At 40.6% G+C, this 19,492-nt stretch overlaps 1 protein-coding gene and 1 long non-coding RNA gene across 4 annotated transcripts in view, besides 4 other annotated features; both read right to left on the bottom strand.

Moving 5' to 3' along the window:
• The window catches only part of SPoCk (Secretory Pathway Calcium atpase), a gene marked incomplete at its 5' end in the record, with an annotated part of 38,188 nt that overhangs the window by 16,029 nt on the left and 2,667 nt on the right, over nt 1–19,492 (bottom strand). The window contains 2 exons of one of the 3 annotated variants that reach the window (NM_001275291.1): nt 10,794–10,814; nt 11,363–11,626. The exons of 1 other annotated variant lie outside the window; for it this stretch is intronic. In NM_001275291.1, coding sequence (NP_001262220.1) covers nt 10,794–10,814; nt 11,363–11,626 — 285 coding nt within the window. Of the gene's footprint in view, nt 1–10,793; nt 10,815–11,362; nt 11,627–19,492 lie in introns of those variants that run through there. One more of the 3 variants, NM_001104196.3, reaches the window with a different exon arrangement.
• Nucleotides 4,789–10,157: a mobile genetic element.
• Nucleotides 10,289–10,724: a mobile genetic element.
• Nucleotides 12,457–12,579: a mobile genetic element.
• On the bottom strand, nt 14,275–14,807 carry lncRNA:CR45961 (long non-coding RNA:CR45961). The gene has a single exon (NR_133311.1). It is a non-coding gene; the product is annotated as a long non-coding RNA:CR45961 (long non-coding RNA).
• Nucleotides 15,348–15,387: a mobile genetic element.

Genomic DNA, 19,492 nt, shown 5'->3' with positions numbered 1-19,492 from the left:
ACGGTCGGGAGTAGGACTCCCCGTACGTAAAAAATGGGTAGCAAGTGCGACCATTATTCTTGCCCTCCGTGCTGGAGGTCTTGGGTCACTGGTTAGTTTGCATAGCAAATGCCTCATGGAAAAACGAGCTCCCGCAGAGGACGAGGATTCTAACGAGCTCGCCGGATGTGGATGCGAACGGAAAAATGCGGAGTGCCCAGAAATGTCAAGCTAAGTGGCGGGAAGAAGGGAGTTTCTATGGGGAGATGATCAAAAGTTCGAGTACTGAAATTTTATTCGCCATTCAATATTCGGATGGGAGGCGCCACCTTGGCCGCTAATGATGAGCAAATAGTCTCGTTAAAGATGCCAGTGCAAATGCAAATGCGAAGTGCCATAAAGATAGTGCCAAAGATATGAAAACTTGATCGAACGCACGATGAGAGGTTGAGTTTCGTTTAATGACTTGAAGTAACGCATCGAATCGATTCCACTCGCGAATTTATCACATGTGACTCCGGCACAGGCCATTAAAAGTTGGAGCAAGTTGAGGGCCGCTCTAATGCATACAGTGAACCGACCGCACGACCTTAGTGTGGAGTGGCCTACTACTGCCGTCTCGGCCACATGGTTTATGGCTTGTAAGCGGCTTAGCCTAATGGCTTCGACCGGGAACATTGTTTACGTCGAAGGTCCTGCGGCGGCGCCCCAACATTTTATGCATCATTTGGTGCAGCCCAGCGGTTAATGTCGGCAAACTTAAACTTGGCTCAGTCGAATCAATCTCAGTCTCAGTCCGGCGAGCCGAGCCGATTCGAGCCAAGACAAACAAATGCGGAGAATTTGATTTGCAATCCAATCTAGGTAACGACGCTGCCAACATCGCTGCCACCCATGCGGATGGCTTATTCGTAGCGAGCATGGAATCTCCTTAATGGAACCCTTAAAAATATGCAGGCTGTCACTTTTGGCCCCGAAACAGAAATCCTATTAAAAGCGAAGGAAGGAAGGCAAGTGGTAGGGAAGGCATAAAGTTGGGACTCCAAAGTAAGAGGGCTGTTCTTCTTCTGCATCTGCACCTTTTAGGTTGCACAGTGAGCTTAAGAAGCCCCATTCATTTGTTATAACTCGAAGCACTCCTTCTCGTCTCATTGGGTTACATTACTTTGGGCAGAAAGTGCCCTAGAATTTGATGCGACCACAAGGTTCAATACATTGCGACATACAGTGGCAGCAGAAATAGATTGAACTGGATCTTATCTTAGAATTTGCATGTATTTCAGCAGCGCGTTGCAGCTAATGCAAATTGGGATACGTTTATACGTTATGGGAAAGAATAAATCTTGAATGACACAAATATTTGCAACACGCATGGTTTTCCTCTCTCGAATATCTGCGTTTCACCGAAAGTAACAACAGAACAACAAAAAAATCCTACAGAAGCTCCTTCGCGGAGGCGAATGGGGTGGCAGGACCATTACAGTAGTTTGCCACGCCTGCAGCAGAATGACAGCTTGGGGAGAACTCCCCACTTTGACAATTGAGAGCCGGAACGAGATAAAAAAGGCAGACGAGCAGGATGAGTTAGCAGTTAGCAGGAACTACGAAAAGGGGGATCCCCCATCTTGTCCCGGAGTCGCATTCTCGGAGTGCACAGACGACGGTTCACAGTGACAAGGGCAGGCGTCGCATGCAAATAGGAGGTGACACCCACTCCACCAACCGAAACACACAACTTCGAGAGTTTCGCCCCGCCCATGCGTTAAAATAATGCAATCAAAAACACTGCAAAAACTGTTTTCCTAGCTCTCCAGAAAATCAGGCATCGTAGCTACATATATGTTATATGTGTATACCATATACCGTACCGTACGCATTAAGTAAAAACTATGTATTCCCCCAATTAAACAATTTCTTTGCAGGTTAGATATGCGACTATGCGCATACCACTTAAAATGGTCATAGCTATCATTGGAAACAACTGATTGTACTTGCAAGGTAGCCACGACGATTCTCAACCCTTTTTCTTCAACTTTTTCAGAATGCGTCTCCGGGGAAGGACATTTCACAGGACTATCACAGCGCTGAAAACAAAGCAAGACGGGGAAAAAATGGAGATGCGAACGGAGATATAGTTGCAATCTCTCGGTGCGTGTGCACTCGGTGTTGTCTGTTGTTGGCTTCATTGGTTCCACGCTTTCAAGCAACACGAACTGCCTCGGGAGTGGTCGCCCTGAAATTAATTTTCTTCTAGGTGGAGTAGTTTGCTCTATCCCAGAATGTATAGCATCTGGTGACACATCTGCGCCGCAGGAAAGCCAGCAGCTCCTTGTCGTCCTGCGTGATAATCAGCGCAAAGCCATCAAATGAGTAATTGCACTTTTTCCAATACTAGGGCCTTAATGAGGCAATGGTGCAAGGAACTTTCCCTAAAAACGGAACTGACAAGTATCGACGAAAACTGCCAGTAGTAAATACTCAAACAGAAAATCTAATTAATTAAACTACATTCAAGTTCATCCACAGACAATAGAACGTTCCGAAAAGTTCGAGAAAACTTTTAGTTTTTAAACATGTTTGGGTAAACAATAACTTGGTTGCATCTCACTTTACGTAAAGTATACGCCCCGTTTTTGCAATAAACTGCAACTTTTCACTAGAGGAGCTCCAAGCTGAGCGAACTCAGTGTTTAATAACAGCGAAATACTGCATAAAATGCAAACATTTAATATTGTAAAAATCGGATATAGCAAATATGATGAAATTGTAAATTTTCTTCCGCCTTTTAACTGACATTCGCAAGTTAAATTTATGCAAAGCATGCGCTGATAATTTACATAAAATTGAGTGGCTATAAGGCCGGCGAACTGCCGTTTTTGCAACATTCGTTCTACATGCATATGGGATGCGAATCGGACATCCCTTTTGTGACCACGTACTAAATGATAATATATGCACTTTAAAAGGCCACAATCTTCAAAACGACGGGTGCCTACCTTTGTTCTATGCTAGCTTAGTTGAAGAGGACCATTGCAACTACAGAAAAATATTCTTTTGAATTTGGGATTTTGAAATTGTTCCCTAGATAAGGAACTCGACATAACGTTCTGTCTTCGTCCATAAGTTTGAAAAAACCTACATAGACTTCGGAAAGGTCTTATAGTCGTGGGAATCGAATGTAGTGGTCTCTTATGTTGTTTTTTTTCGCAAATAATTTCATTTCCGTCGTTTCAATCAATTGTGCACTTTTGCAGGCGGGACTTGGATGGTCCATTGAGTTTCATTTTACAATTAGTAAAATCAACAACAAAAAAACATGAAACAAATGATTTTGTGCACACTATATTTAATCCTATTCAGAGCTAACACACACTAAAAACCACCACAACTATTTGATAGGTTTGGTTTTGTGGCTATAGATAATATAATAATAATAATAATAATAATAATAATAAGTGTTTAATACTTTTGTAGTCTGCCGACTTTCGGATACACGAGCTAATTTCTAACTAAAGAGTGAAATCTAGATGTTTGTATTTTTTTGTTGTATAGTTCAGCCAGATCTTTTATTAAATATTAATTACGTGTGCAATTGCAGAACACAAATACTTATTTACTTTTAATTGCGTCAAGCGCCACGAGCGGACACGCTTAGTGCACACAACGTGGCTGATGGTCAATAAATAATCCGCGACGGAAAAAACTAAATTAACTTAAATGTAATTGCAAAAGTCCACGTATACCAAATTTATCGACCGGAGTCTGTCTAATTAGTTGGAAAAAATATCTTTTGATAAAAAGTGCAATCAGAATAATTATCTTTCGACAGTTTCAATAGTTCGCTTTGGACTTAAAATGAACTAGGAGAGAGCACACAATCGTAATTAAATAAATCCAAGTCGAGGCGGACTAAATAAATTCTATAGATAATCACGCTGCTCAATGAGTGGCATAATATAAGAGCAAGTACTAAATTGAAGATCCAGGTCAACGAAGTGCACCTAGAAACGAAGTTGAAAAATTAATTTTTCTCCGTTCTGAATGAGGTAAGCGGAAGAACGGCCCCTGTAAACTGTAATTTCGAGCCACTTACATCATCTGGAACAAGTTTGCAACTCCATAAAGTTCGTTCCCACGTCTCGACAACGCCATTCATCCAAACCAACGAAAGCCGTTAAGTGCCTCCCAGAATCTTACTGGTTCCAAGCAGTCGCCAAGACCACCATTAGGGGAGAAAGGCGGAAAAGCCGCAAAAAGTAATATGCCAGAAGGGGGAGGGATCACGGGCGAGGAGTTTCGCATCGCGTTGGGAAAAGTGTTGATTTAAGGCAAAGCTCCTAACAGGCGTATTTAAACAAAAGCCCCGCCCGGCTGAACCGAAATCAATATTGATGTTCGTTCGATTGAGGCAATCTGAGGTGGGAGGTACTCTAGTTAAGGGGGGAAACCAGGTAGGTACATATCAAGTAACGAACGTAACTAAGTTACTTTAGAGCTGCTGATTCGGCAGCCACCATGGTGAATTTTCCTTCTATTTCTAAGATAGTGTATCTGCATTCACATGCCTCATTAGCACGACTGATGAAATCTGGGGTTCCATTCCAGAGTAGGAGAATCCTGTACAGATACCCAATGTACATTGAAACAATTAGCAAACTAGTCAAAAAAGTCAATGTCTTGCCAATCGCTATTTAAAAGTAAAAGCATTTCGTCACAACCTCTGACATTTTTTACATCGTCAAATGCTCTGAATTCTGACAATTGAACGCTTTGGGGTACCCTTATAAGTGCTGGTCAATTGCAAATATTTTTATTTATTTTATTTAACAAAATTAAATATAGTATACAATACTAAACCTAATTAAATTTAATGAGTACTAGCTACGGGGGCCTTCGACTCGAGACTTATGGGTTAATTGCTTTATATAATAAACTTAGCTTTTTGGACAAATTTGTAAATTTTTGAGATATTTTCACAGGATGGGATACTTAAACAATTCGAGAGACTATGTGTACCAAATAAGTGAGATCTAATTGAGTGCAATTGACTGCAGGCGTTGAGAATATGGTCAACGGTGAGCTCGTCCCCGCATAGTTGGCATGTTGGTCGCGCCGATCTCGTCAGTAAGTGTTGATGTGTGGATTGGGTGTGCCCGATGCGTAGACGGATAAAGGTCGCGCATTCCCGTTTATGTACGTTCGTTGGTGGCTTGAACATGATGCAATTCGGATTGATAGACTGGTACCTGTGCATGAAGAGTGCCCATTCGGAGAGTTTCCTTTCTTTGAGGTATAACTTGATTCGACTTTTTAGGTCCTTGGAGTTAAACGGAGTGAACAGGATTGATGGTGTAAGCCTCATCTCTTGGGCGGCTTTGTCAGCAAGTTCATTCCCATGAATACCTTGATGACTGGGAACCCAGAGTAAGGTGATTTTTTTTGGGTGAGAACTTAGAATGTGCCTAACTTCTTGTGTTGTGGGGTCATTATGGTTCCAGTTGCGTATAGCGGAAAGAGAGGAGAGGCTGTCTGTGCAGATAACAGATTTTCCAGCGTTTTTGGAAGCGAATTGGCATGCTTTGAGAATGGCGAAAGCTTCGGCTGTAAATATGGAGTTGTAGGACGGAAGCCTACCTCCTGCAATTATTTTACGGTTAGAGTCAACGACCGCAAAAGTAGTTGCGCCGGTGACTTTAGAACCATCGGTGTAGATCCAGTTTTTCACACCAAGATCTTCTTGTGCGCTCATAAAACGTTTTTGGTATTCTAGGCGACCTGTATCCTTTTTGGCAGCATTGTATATTTGAAGGTTTATGTTAGGCTGTTTGGAACCCCAAAGTGCTGGCGATTTGAAGGGCCTCCTGGGCTTAGGCAGGGGAAGGTCAAGTAGCTTGATGTAGTTGGCGCAACGTCTTAGGGTGGATATGCACTTGAATTTCCGTTTTTGTTTAAATATGGCTCCGAAGTCTTTGGTTAGCAGGCAGTTTGACGTGGTGTACAGCTTCGGGATAAGCATCAATGTAGTTTCTTCTACGCGTGATTGGATACTCGGGAGACCCGATTCTGCCAATGTGCACGCTACTGGAGATGTGGGAAATGCGTGAATGGCGCGACGGACCGCTCCGTGATATGGGACTTGTAGCTTTTTTAAGTGTGATTTAGCACACCAACCGAAGATTGGCAGTCCGTAGTCAATTTTAGATAGCATTAAAGCGCGCGTAATATCTATGAGAGTCTTAATATGTATGTAAGAATATTTAGATGATAGAAATTTAATAATGTTAAATCTAGTTTCCAGTTGTTTTCTTAGAGTCTGACAGTGCTGTTTAAAAAGTAGTTTGGAGTCGAAGGTTATCCCCAAGATTTTTAAAAAATTTACATCTTTTATTGTGCGGCTGTTAAAGACAATGTCGGAAAGGTTGCAACGTTGTTTCCGACAGATATGTAAAGTTTGGCATTTTTCAATGGCAAGAGAGGCCCCAGAGGTTGCTCCCCACGAGTTAATTTCTTGCAATATTTCTAAGAATTTTTCTCTAACTGTGTTAATATTTTTTATTTTAGTAAAGATTATTGCGTCGTCTGCGTATAGTGAGATGTAAATATCTTTATGCCGAGTTACAATGTCATTTATGTCTTCAATAGCTATCATAAATAAAACCACCGAAAGTGGCGAACCCTGCGGGATTCCATTGTGTAAAATGTGGGAGTTCGATGTGACATTGTTTATTCGAACCCTGAAGGACCGATTGGTCATGAAGGCTTTAATAAGGTTATAAAGCCTAGGACCAATGCCCCAGCGCTCGAGTCTGCAAAGTACGGCGTGAATCCCCACGCGATCGAAGGCTCTTTCAAAATCCGTCGCCAAGATAGAGACGTGATTTTTGGTCGAAAGAGCGTTCGACGCGAAGTGTTGGATACGCAATAACGCGTCCATCGTGCTATGATTACTTTTAAAGGCAACTTGATTATGGGAAATTAGGTTGTGGCGTTTAATGAACCAGGTAAGTCTTTGTGCTATTATTTTTTCTAGTGTTTTTCCCAGACAGGATAACAGAGAGATTGGACGGTAGCTGTTAATATCGGAAGGGGGTTTGTTAGGTTTTGATATAGGGATAATGATAGCCGATCTCCATGTATGTGGGTATTTTCCAGTGGTTAATATTTGATTAAAAATGTCTAAAAGTTTTGTTTTTAGGTGGGGAGATAGGTTTTTGAGCATAGGGTATGATACTCTGTCAGCCCCAGGGCTTTTCCCTTTTGCTTTTGCTACTGAATTTTCTATTTCGAGCAATGTGAAATTGGAATCTAAGGATGTAGCCGATGGGGAAAGTGAGTCGATGGCATAGGGCTCTGAAAGATACCGATTTTTTACTCGTATATATTCTGCTGAAAAATTTTGGTCAGAAGAGTATTTAGACCAAGATAAGGCAAACTCTTCGGCGATATCAAATGATCCAGTTAGGGTACCCGAGTTGGATTTGATATATTTGAACGGAGTGGGAGGGATGCCGGCTAGGCGTTTTATATCTGACCAGACCTTTTTTGTGGAGGATACTGGGGAGATTTTGGAAGTAAATTTTTCAAGGGAGTTACGCTTGGCCGAAAGTACAGCTTTTTTGAAAAGCGCGTTTGCTTTTTTGTATCGGATAAGGTTTGTATCATTCGTATTGGCTTTGTAGGACGAGAACAAGCGTTGCTTTTGGTCCCTAAGCTGTTGAAGGTTAGCGTTCCACCATGGCACCTTGGCTTTGTGGATCACCCTTTTCGTTTGGGGAATGCTATAGTTTGCAGCTGAACGTATGACTTTCGTCATTTGTGCGACTTGCTGATTTAGGCAACCGACCGTCCAATATGCTGCTGATTTTTCGCAACTTTCGTTAAAGCGTTTCCAGTTCGCTTGGTCTGTCTTGTATTTAGGCAGGGGTAAAGTGTTATCGGGACGGGTAGGTGTGTTTATGTGGATGGTTATGGGAAAGTGGTCACTTCCATGGAGATTATCTGATATAGACCAGCTGCACATATGGGCTATCTGTGGAGATATCAGTGAGATATCAATGTGGGTGAACGTATTGTGAGTTGAAAGGTGAGTCGGGGAACCGTCGTTAAGAACAATTAGGCTGTTTTCAAGAATTACGGTTTCAATTTTTTTACCCCTTGTATTTGTGCGAGGTGAACCCCATAAAGGACTCCATGAGTTAAGATCACCCAGGAGTATTGTGGATCCGTTAAGATTTTGAAGAATTTCTGATATGTCAGAAGATGAAAAAATTTGACTTGGTGGGATGTACGCATTAACAATATTAATGACCTGTTCAAAATTAAGCTGCAGTGCGGAGCAGAGTATGCTGGAGTTAATGTTACGGTATGTATGTGGGACATTCCTTTTAATAAGAACACCAATGCCTTGTTTGGCTGAGGTGTTATAAGAAAAATTGTGGAAGTAACCACTATATTCTTTGGGGCAAATAAAATTTGTAGAATTACATGGAAGGTTGGTTTCCTGCAAAAATACAATATCGGGTGCATGGTCTTTTATGAGTAGTGTCAGTTCGTTGTAATTATTAAAAATGCCGTGGATGTTCCATTGTAATATAGTAATTGTCATGATTAAAAATTTTTTTTTTTTTATTTATTGTTTTTTGTTGGACTGTTATTAATTTGTGGTGTGTGTATATGAAGGTAAGGGTGAGAGGATCAGGACTAGGAATCGGGATCGTCCATAGTGTCTGAGTCTGTTGTGTTGATTTTTGTTTGTAGATTTGAGGTTTGTGAAGCAATTGATTCGTTTGAGTTGGATCTTGAGGTCATTAACGTATTGTTGTCGTCGTTGTAGGTTTGTCCTAATAGAGCGTTTGCTTCCGCCCTAAGGGAGCGAGATCGTTCGATGCATGTTTTTTTTAGGTAAGAGAAATCAGTTTTGTCAGAGGTGCTTGGGGAGGAAGTAAGATTCTCTTCGAGATTCAAAGAGTTCGTCCGAGAAGTGGGATACGTTGGTGAGAGCGGAGCTGGTACTTTTGTCGAGCTGGTGGGCAAGTCGGTGTTTGTAATCGTGTTAGGGTTTCGGGATTTTTTGACAAGCATCACGGATGATGTGCTTTGGTTTGCGACGGTCGAGTAGGTAAGCGTGGGGTTATTTGTTGTGTTTTGTTGTTGTTTTAGTATAGTGCGAGCTTCATGGAAACTGCATTTTTTGCTTGTTTTGATGTGGAGCAGTTGTTTTTGTGTTTGGTATTGTGGGCATTCGGGTGAGGAGGCTGGATGTTGGCCGGTGCAGTTTGCACAGAAAATGCGAGTGCATGGCACGGGAAGGTGGGGAGCGAGATTGCATGATACACAGGCAGGTGGGTTTTTGCAGTGCTTTGATGTGTGTCCTAATAATTGACAAGACTTACATCTCATCGGGTTGGGTATATATTCTGACACCTTAACTGTGTGCCAGGAAACCGTTAGTTTACTGGGAAGAGTGAAACGGTCGAACGTTACGAGAACTTTTCCAAAAGGTTTGGGGGTGCCGTCGATCATTTTGGTAAATTTAAATACGCTGTGTACATTTTGTGATTTTAGTTCCTCAACAATTTCGTTTTCTGGAATGTTAATAAGACAGGGAGCGTAAATGGTGCCTTTGACAAAGTTAAGAGTGTTGTGGAGCTTGCACTCGATATCGCATAAGCCAGGTAAAGAAGTCACTTTGATAAATTTGTCACTAATTTCCCTGGAGTTAACCAGCAAGAGAAGGTTACCATCCCGAAGATTAGAGATGGATGTAATGTCTTTGCTGATATACTTAAGGGCTCTATGGACAGCAAAGCAGTTGTAGTCGGATATGGTTTTCGGAGAGTTTTTTGATGAGACCACTAAATATCTCGGATTTTTGCACTGCGTTTCAGGGAGGTCTGGGAAATCAACTTGTAATTTTTGATAGGGTCTTTTTTTCTTAGCTTTGGGGCTAACGCTGAGACTGGCAAAGCGATTATCCCCCAAATTGAGTGGCCCGGGGGCCATGGTTAATAAATTTATGGATATTGAATGTTTTTGATTTGCACGTACGCGTTGATAAGAAGATCAAGAAGATAAGATGATAAATATCAATGTAACGGCGATGGTAATTACGCGATAAGCAAAGCTCACACAATTGGAAAGACACAGACGTCCGCACTCGAAGAGAGATAGTCGGTGACGTTGCAAATATACACCAGTACTTTAGCTACATTATTTTGGTGTAAAGACTTATGGACTTGGTAATCGTAGAAGTACTGTCGACATTTTTCTAACTATTTAATTTTGGCTATGCATCCTTGGATCCTTAAGATTATACCCGTTACTCGTAAAGTAAAAGGGTATACTAGCTTCGTTGAAAAGTATGTAACAAGCAGAAGGAAGCGTTTTCGACTATATATAGTATATATATATTCCTGATCAATAGCTGAGTCAAACTGGCCATGTTCATCTTACCAGGATGGTTTAGATTAGGCATACAGATTTAAGTTTGTTGATCCATATTGCAACGCCCACAGTCTTGCCAAGTTCTACCGGTATACCAAAAACACTTTGGCCACGCCCCTTCTCACACCTACAAAACGCCCAAAACGGTCACGCCCACACTTTTAAACAATTTTTAAATTTTTTCTTTTATTCTCCAATATCTATCGATACTTCAGAAATATGATGAAATTTCGTGTTCGCATTTCCACTAGTTGAGTAACGGGTATCTGATAGTCGGGGAACTCGAATTTAGCAACTTCTCTTGATTTTCATCTGTGTGGTGTTAATTAGTTTTTGTGTGAATTTTAATTACGACAGTTAAGCCTGAGAGCCTGAATAATGTTTCCATTTTGCTTTGTTGTTGTATACACGTGAAAAGTGTGATGCTTAGAATTAAGAGGAAACTCAAGTTTTACATACATACCTGAAAAGGTAAAAGACGGAAAAGGTGATAGATAAATTATAACAAATGGCCTTATGAGAAGGTCTTTTTACTTTAATAATAATTATTATAAAAAGTAGTTGTATTAGGAATTAGTCACCTAAAAAAGGTAGCATTGCAGACATCAGCCACATAATGTAATCTTTTTTCACATTTTGTTCAATATAACCTTTTAAACATCGTACACAAATCCCACCCAAATTATTTATTAATTAAAGCGATTCCAAAACATATATACTTTAGAAGAACAAGAGTTTCTGCCCCTTGCATTATGAATTTCGTCATAATAATAATAAGTATTAAAATTGTTATGCCCAAGTTATGCGGAGACACGTCCCAGTGAGAATGGGGAGAATTGGTCGAGGAACTTGAATTCCCTGAACAAATACGCGTACATAGCAAAGTAACCCCGTCATATCTCATCACTATAGTCAAAACATATTTTTCATCACCTCTCACCTGATCCACATTGTCCTCATCCGGCTCTTTGCAATCCTTCATGTCTGCTACTTTGCCCGGCTTCACATTTTGCGGAACAGCCCTTGAGTCCTTGACGTGGCTGATGGTCCTCTGTGGGTTAGGCTTACTGTCGACGCCCTTGATCTTGGAACGGCGATTGCGTACGCCACTCGAGGTTGTTGGGCTTTCAATCAGGACCGTGGAGCCAGGACTTGCCGGCGAGGTCCTACGCTTGGACGTCAAGGGCTTTGGAGTTTTGGACATTCGGGCGAATTTGTACTGAAGTAAGACTCAATGAAGCAGAGGGCGCCGCCTCGTAAAGAGCAATGAACTGCCCTTCCATTTACGTTAATACCCTACGCGTGTCCTTCTCTTGATAAGGTCCATAGAGTTACCCATCTCGGGACATAAGTAATCTAATTATCGGCCCACCGGGGTGGGAACCTTAAAGTGTCGCCATATGGAAAACACCTTCTTCTCTTCATTCTGCGTAAAGTTTGAACAGTAAGTACTGGGCAGCAAACCACTCTGGAGCTAAACTATTCCCAGAGCCAGATTTTAAATCGTTTATTTTCGACAAACCGAATCAAAATCAAATGGAAACTGCAACGAACAAGCGCTCTTTACGTATGGTAAAAAATTCAATTTAAAAAACACCTGTCAATTGACTCGATTTACGTAACTGGAGGGTGGTCACAAAGTCCTCAGTACAACAATCTAATATGCGCAGGATAAGTTATTTATTGAGCCTTGAGAGTCGCGGAGGGTGGATTGGGTGGATAATAGTTGGGCGCAATGGCCAGTCAGAGATATGCGGTCGTTGGCTGCAAAGCCGCAGGGCGTTGGGGCTTAAGACAACCAGAGGTATGACCATTAAGTTTCCCGTTTGTAAGTGACAAGCAATAATGGACTTGATTTAGGGGTTACCACACATGAGAAATTCATATGTGAGAGTAGTGTTGATTTATAGTGTTTTAAATTAAGAATCAGGCATCTTAAAGCTTATAATTATGTACTAGTATGAAATAAATAACACACCATAACCATAAACGTACGAAATAAATTGTTCTAGTAATTTCCAGTCTCTGTTTTAAAAAAAGAGAGAATGCTATAACGAATTCCCCGACTATCAGATACCCGTTACTCAGCTAGTCCAAGTGGGACCGAGAATTATCAACATTTTCAGGAATATCGGTATAAATTGGGGGAAAAAATTATTATTTGAATGCTCTAAGGTGTGAGTGGTTTAAAATATTAGGTAACTGCAAGGGTATATAAGCATCGGCTTGCCAAAGTTAGCTTCCCTTCTTGCCTTTATACGAAGCATTTTCAAAAAATAATTCCGCGACCGAGCCGACTTTGTTCTTGACCAATATATGTGTCCTAAAATGGTCAGGGGTTAAGCACCTGAACTGGGAGTTTCCCATAAAAATCTATTCACAACTAGCAGGGAGTTGGTTTCCAGGAAAAGTTTTAAATTCGAATTTGGAGGTGAAAGACAAAGCGAAATCATAAACAGGCATCTCTCCTTTCACGAAGTGCCAAATAAAAAGTTTTTCAATTTAGATTTATAAACCAACATAACGTAGGTAATTGCCGCACAAAGTTGCCTGGCGTGTTTAAATAAAAGTGAAGCGGGAGATGTAGCGCCCAGTCCTCTGCGCCTCGAAGGAAAAGTGCTTCCCGTGCTCGAGGATCCAAAACATTTCAGCGGAATTGCAGTGCATATAATTTTCGCTGTTGCGTTTTAAAGCAGCCGCTGCCTGATACACCAAGAGCAATGCCCGTCTTCATGGCAGTCTCTCTAACACAAAACTCCTAGCTAGATATTCTGATCGTGGCCAGCCAGCACCCCTTCCACACAGGACCTACCGAATTTGTATCTGTTGGGGCACTGAGTGCGGTTACCCGCTGACAGACATTAGCACAGCTTATACATACCTCCGGCACCCAGCTCCGCTCCACTATCTCCCCCTGCGTCTAATGCATCTGAAAATTGCGAAAACTTCTGGCAGAAGGACCGCCGGAGATGGGGAAGGGGTAGGTGCACTGTGTATATCTGTATCTGTATCTGGCAGATACGAGCTACAGTTATTTTTATAAACTTCTCGCTTTCGCCTCTCCCGATGTCCGTTTATCTGGCTGTGGACCCGGGGCAGACAATGTAGATTTAGCCAGTCCAATGGTTAACGTTTACCACACACGAATTTCCAACACTGAAGAGTGCAGCCACTACTTTAAGGTGAATTTCCAGTCGCTCGTGGACAAAATCCGTGTATATTGTATGGTTTATCCCCCACCCGAAAAGAATGTGAGGTATGTAACAAGTAGCTGCAGTATTTGGACGTACATATTGGTACACATGAAATATAATATCCCTCGATATCTGCCGCATGTTGCCAAGCATCTTCATAAAAGTGCGCGTCAGAATTAAATGGCTTCACAATTAAATTGCTCATGTAATCTATGAGGCTAGAGCGCTCGGGAGCTCCTGAAAGGCTTGTCAAACATTACCTGTTAGGTGGATCGATTTCCACCTCCGCCACACGAGGCTTTTGCTTTTGACGCAGACACCAGATCCAGACGACACATACTCGTATCAACAATCCGACAGAGAAGCCTGGGAAGCTGCTGCGTCAGCCAAAAATGATATATTGTAGACTGGATGCAGGGACAGCGCTTTCAGTAAATATGTTCTCATGTCGCTTTAATTGTTTTTACAGGCTGCACCCCGCCCTGATGTTTTTCAATTTCAACTTTTCTGCACTTTACAATACATTTTGCAAAAGTTGGTCTAATAACTAAACATAATATTAAATGCTAAAAAATACTCCTAACCATTCATGTACGAGAAGTGAGTATAACAATCCAAGCTCAAAATGTATATAGGTTTCCTTTTTTTTTTTTTTGGTCAATCCAAAAACTAGTTTCACTATCTTCTCAGCTAAGGACTCACATACAACGTTTCATAAGGAATGTACGGCTTCTTTAGTCTGAGTGCATAATCATTTTTTGTTCCCAAGCGTTTCCAATAAAAAGCGTTTTCGGGTTCCTGTTCTCCTGTGACTGCTAGGGGTGTCGGTCAAAGACTCTAGAATATTCTACACTAGTTATTCTAGTGTCTTTTGTGTCGCTAGTGGTGGACGAAACTTTACATTGCACAAGCGGCAGTCATCGTCAAGCGATCCCATTTAGCTGGGCCGCGTCCTGCCGCCTCATCATACTCGTAAATTCCAGGGCGTTCTACACGTTTCATACATGTGTTTCGGGCTCTGTTTGTGCAACATTCGTCTCCATTATCTCGAATCCTTCTTACATCCGCTCTATAAAATCGGGAGAGGGAAGGTACACTCTCGGCACTTGGGATTAGCCGTCAAGGACCGAAAAAGTTTGCAATCAAGGGGCAGAGTTTGTAATGCGAAGATTAAAGTAGTCGCACCAACACCACCAAATGGCGCTGGCCAGCACAGACTTGCCCATAATGCATTTGGGGTAATTAAAATGGATAGCTAATGAAAATGTTCGAAAGCAAACTGAACGAAATTTTAAACTGTCATCATCAGAATGACAATCATCGGTAGGAAATGTTCGATTTAGCTCCCTCTCATCGGCAAAAAACTGTCGTTGTCAACCACCCAAAAAATTATCAGCGGAAGTGCAGAATGTTTGACTTTCGTGCGTGCTTGTTTTGCATATGGAGCTGAGCGGGATGTTGGAGGAATCCGACAAAGGGATTTGGCAAGGATGGGTGACTAACCCAGTATAAGTGTCAACGAACAATGCTGGCCAAAACCGTGCAAGCGTATTGAAGCTTAGTGCTCTATAGGCCTGGTTTGCGACTGTGGCTCTTCCATTCCGTTTCTCGCTTTCTGCTTTGTTTTCCAATACTTTTTGCCTGCCAGATGACAACGCACAATATTTCAAAAGAAGAGGTACTTGAATGATTTCCCTGACTGAGTTTTTATCGTTATAACATCTAAAAAACAAGAGAAAATGCTTTAGTCGAGTTCCCCGACTATCAGATATTTTCAACATTTTTAATGAATATCTGTAGAAATTGGGGAACAAAAATTAATTTTAATGCTCTAAGGTGTGGACGGGATGTTTTGTCTTGCTTATCTTCTTGGCACTTGCACTAAATTGGAATTGGAATAAATTTATATTGCCAAAACCACATAGATCATGCCCACAAAACCGGGTTTCAGTTTTTTTTAATAACTATGAAGGCAGCGATTGCTCAAATAAAACTTATAAAAAAGTGGACATCACATGTCTTTCATAGACGGCAGAAGTAATTTGTGTGCTATTAGAGAACTGGACACAAATGGTTCCCTAGGCAATGGACGAGAAAGCTTGGGGAAAGGGGCTATAAGAAGTAATCGATATACGAAATCCATATTTTGGCGCTGGGTATGTGCTTAAGCCTTTGTCAAGACATGAAGTGGGATGACCAACAAAGGTTGTCAGGAACTTCGAAAAGTACAGACATATAAAGAAGGGAAAGGATTTGCGTAAGTCATTTGTGTGGGTAGAATAAAGGAATGCTTGAATACTTCAATTCATAAAACAAGAAAATAAGACGAAAATATGAGAACAACCTTTTCTTCCCCTCCTTTGGGGCACTTCTGACTCCTTCTATCACACTGAGAATTTTTCAAGGTTAATAGAATATTTAACTTTCAAGAAAATTAAATGCAAGAAATAGGCAATAATGTGTTGCAGTATAAATAGAAATATTGAATTTAAGAAAACTGGAGCCTGTTTAAATCGATTTTGACCTTTTAAATCCTCAGGCAGGAGTCCATTTGCACAAACGCTGAAAGTTGTCCTTAGATGGGAACTGTGAATGTAACACCCTGAATGAATGCTTTTCATGTGCGTCACTTACTAGTGTGTGAAAGGCACTATCGAAAGCAGCAGGGCCCGTCAATGCTCAACTTGTTACTATGAGATGTATCCAAAGTGACAGCTGTCACCTATCTCAGAACGATTTTTTACCGGAGATACTCGTATTCCGAGTTCATGAACAGTTTTGATGGCAAAAGTCCCCTCAATACTATTTAGCTTTGGATACGACGAATTTAAATATGGCAATATAAGTATGTTTATATCGTAATATTTTTAATCGTTTATCACAATCAAATTTATCTGTAAATATAGATGAAATATGAATCCCTGGTGATCTGCCTTCAGACCGCCTTTAATAAGTGATTAAATATATTCTATTAGCTCTTGATGAGCTCTTTCAGTAATGCTTTTTTCTGCTTGTTTTAACAAGGTGATTCACACAGTTTTAGGAAGGCTGAGAGAAATGGAATACTTTCTTTTGTCTACTACGACGCATCTTGAAAATTATAAAGCTGTCAATAGTAAAATGTGTACTGACAATGTTGCCTTCCAAATGGTACTTGCAGCCACGCCCGGTCTAGCGCCCTCCCCAAAAAAAGTTCAGCTGTCATTTGCTGCCTGTAGCTTCTGAGGAGCTGTCCGGATCAAAAAAACCGTAATATCTGGATACTTATAACTTAAAGAAACTGCCATAAAAAATGAAATGCATAGCAGTGAAACAATCAACCATTCAAAATGGTTTAGGGCTTTTTCATTAGCCTATTTGAGTAAAGAAGAACAGGGTTCTAAAATGTGTTTATTTTGTGTATACATACACAAATATAAATTGAGGAATTGATAAATACGGGCATAGATAGATATTTAAATGTCTAAACATTGATACAGACAAATGTATTTTTTTCGAATAGTTAAGTGGTTCTTTTAAATCGTTCGCTTGTTAAATCGTTTTTTATATATACTTTTGTCGAATTCAATGTTGATTATAAATGACCAACCTACAGTAATTAGGCGTTGATTTTTTAATTGCCTACGGCAATTTCCCTCCCTTATCATCATATTTTGACTTCTGTGTGGTCCTTAAATTGACAATATTACATGTTTACCAGCCAAAGGGAAAGCCAGGAGCAGAGTGGATGCGACAAGTAAAAGGGAAGTGATATCGCTATAGATAAGTACTTGACTATCACGAGTAACGGGTATAAAAACCAGATGCACCTAGAGCTTTCAGTTGCTTAGCTTATGCAGAGTCTGTATGTCATATGATGTGGAGCAAGTCAACTCAACTAAATCTTCCTTATTTTAGGGAGCGTGTAAATGATTTATAATATTTTTAAATCCGACTTTGCTTTCGGTCTAGCTGTACCCCGTTACTCGAATAGAAAAAGGGTATACTGGTTTCATTGAAAAGCATTGAACAGGTAAAAGGATGCGTTCCCGGCCCTACAAGGTATAAAAGTTCTTGATCAGATTCATTGGCTGAAATCTGGGGAGCTATAAAAGCTAAAAAGTTGAGAATATTTTTTTGATTACAAACCGCTGTTACAGCCATAATTTTAATATATTATTGAATTTTTTTTATATTTTCTTGTCATCTCTTCCGATATGCTATGCAGCGGGTAAGTAACGGGTATCTGATAGTCGACTAGTCTGATCAATCTTGAATTGGAGCCCTTTCCGCTTATGTTGTTATGCTAATGCGTTCTCGTCGAAGTCAATGCTTCTTCGGGCGTTCCATGGCCTTTCATCTCAGTGCACCGCTAGGTGGCCTTCATCCAATATAATTTCCCTGAAAACGCCTTTTAACCGGATGCCGCTCCAAGCAAGGACCCTCTTAGCTATTTTCTACGAATTTTCAAAGAAGCGACGACAACCGAAGGGGGAAAAACATGGAGCGACTCTGGGTAGGAAAGGAAGCCAACCAACAGTTAGTGGCTTTGTGCTTTCTGGAATTTTTGCACGCAATTAATTCAATTTGTAAACTTTTTTGGGTTCTACAACATTTTTGTGGGTAAATAAAAAAGCCTTGAATGATTCAGGTTTTGGCTACTTAGAATTTGGAAAGAGATGCTGATTTGTAGCGAATACAATTACCAAACGCCCATTGAGATGTAAATGCAGACAATTTGATTGCTTTGCCATAAATCGCAGATCATACAAACCTGCATGTGTACATATGTTTTGCTATATGCCACCTGTTTTAAACTGCATTAACACTGTAGATAGCAGTTGATGAGCCGTTGAAAAGACGATTTTGGGATATTTTTAAAATTTAAAATGTTCTTTTTTTGTTTTTTTTTTTTTTTGATGATTTTAGGGTTTTGAAATAATTTATTTTGTATCTGAGCTTTTTAAAGTTAAAATCTTTAAATAAAGCTTAGTTCGAAAATATGTTTTACTCGCGACTTTTACATGAAAGCGTTTTGTGTGTTCAAGTTGCGATCATTATTTGTTTTTAAGAAATGTTGTTGCTTAATTATAAATCAACGCAAATTAGCGCCTGCATTTACGGCAACAATTGCACCACATAGACAGCCCAATATGTTAAAGGAAACTTTGAATCGTCGCCGCAGGATGCGACGGAGCTTCCTTGCATTCCTCTCTATGCGCAGCAATTAAAAGTGCAATTATATTTACGAAAGCGAATCCGGAATACAGCTAAAATCCAGTTGTAACGTAAACAGGTTTAACCAGAGAAAACGCTTTAGTCCAGGCCGCGACTATTAGGCTTTTGGTTTGTAGATCAATAAAATAATAATTTTCCAAGCAATATGGATGTTTTTGGTCACACCAATTTACTCTACAAGTTATGGGAGTCAAAATCCAAATCATGATAAGAATCCTCACAATTTCGTTGCAGATTTAATACAACTATATAGATCACTTGTTCAATGTTTTCCATTCCATTCCAAGGGGTGCTTGTTTCATGCCTCGATTCTTGCGTAGTTGGAATACAATAGTTGTAATCTAACGCTTTATTTGTCCATGTGGTCCTTAAATTTCTGTGAAAACTCTGTAGACTCGCCTACTTTCTAGCTCCGCGTCGCCTCCGCCTTTCCTTTCAGCAAAGCCCGCTCGGGGCAACGACAATGCATAATAATGCATTTGTGTTTTATGATTATAATAAATGCTCTTAAACGCTGCCCATCATTTTGCCAGCTTCCATTTTAGCTGGAAGTCTGGGATAAAAGGAAAAGCGGAACTCGCATTGTAAGCGGCAGGATGATAAATTTCCTTGTCCGTGCTATAAATTCATTTGTACCACAGCACTTTATCATAAATTTG

Source organism: Drosophila melanogaster, chromosome 3L (genome assembly GCF_000001215.4).
Source record: "Drosophila melanogaster chromosome 3L".
Taxonomy (NCBI): Eukaryota; Metazoa; Arthropoda; class Insecta; order Diptera; family Drosophilidae; genus Drosophila; species Drosophila melanogaster.
The sequence above is the reverse complement of the archived record's forward strand: the minus strand, read 5'-3'. Positions and strand labels throughout refer to the sequence as shown.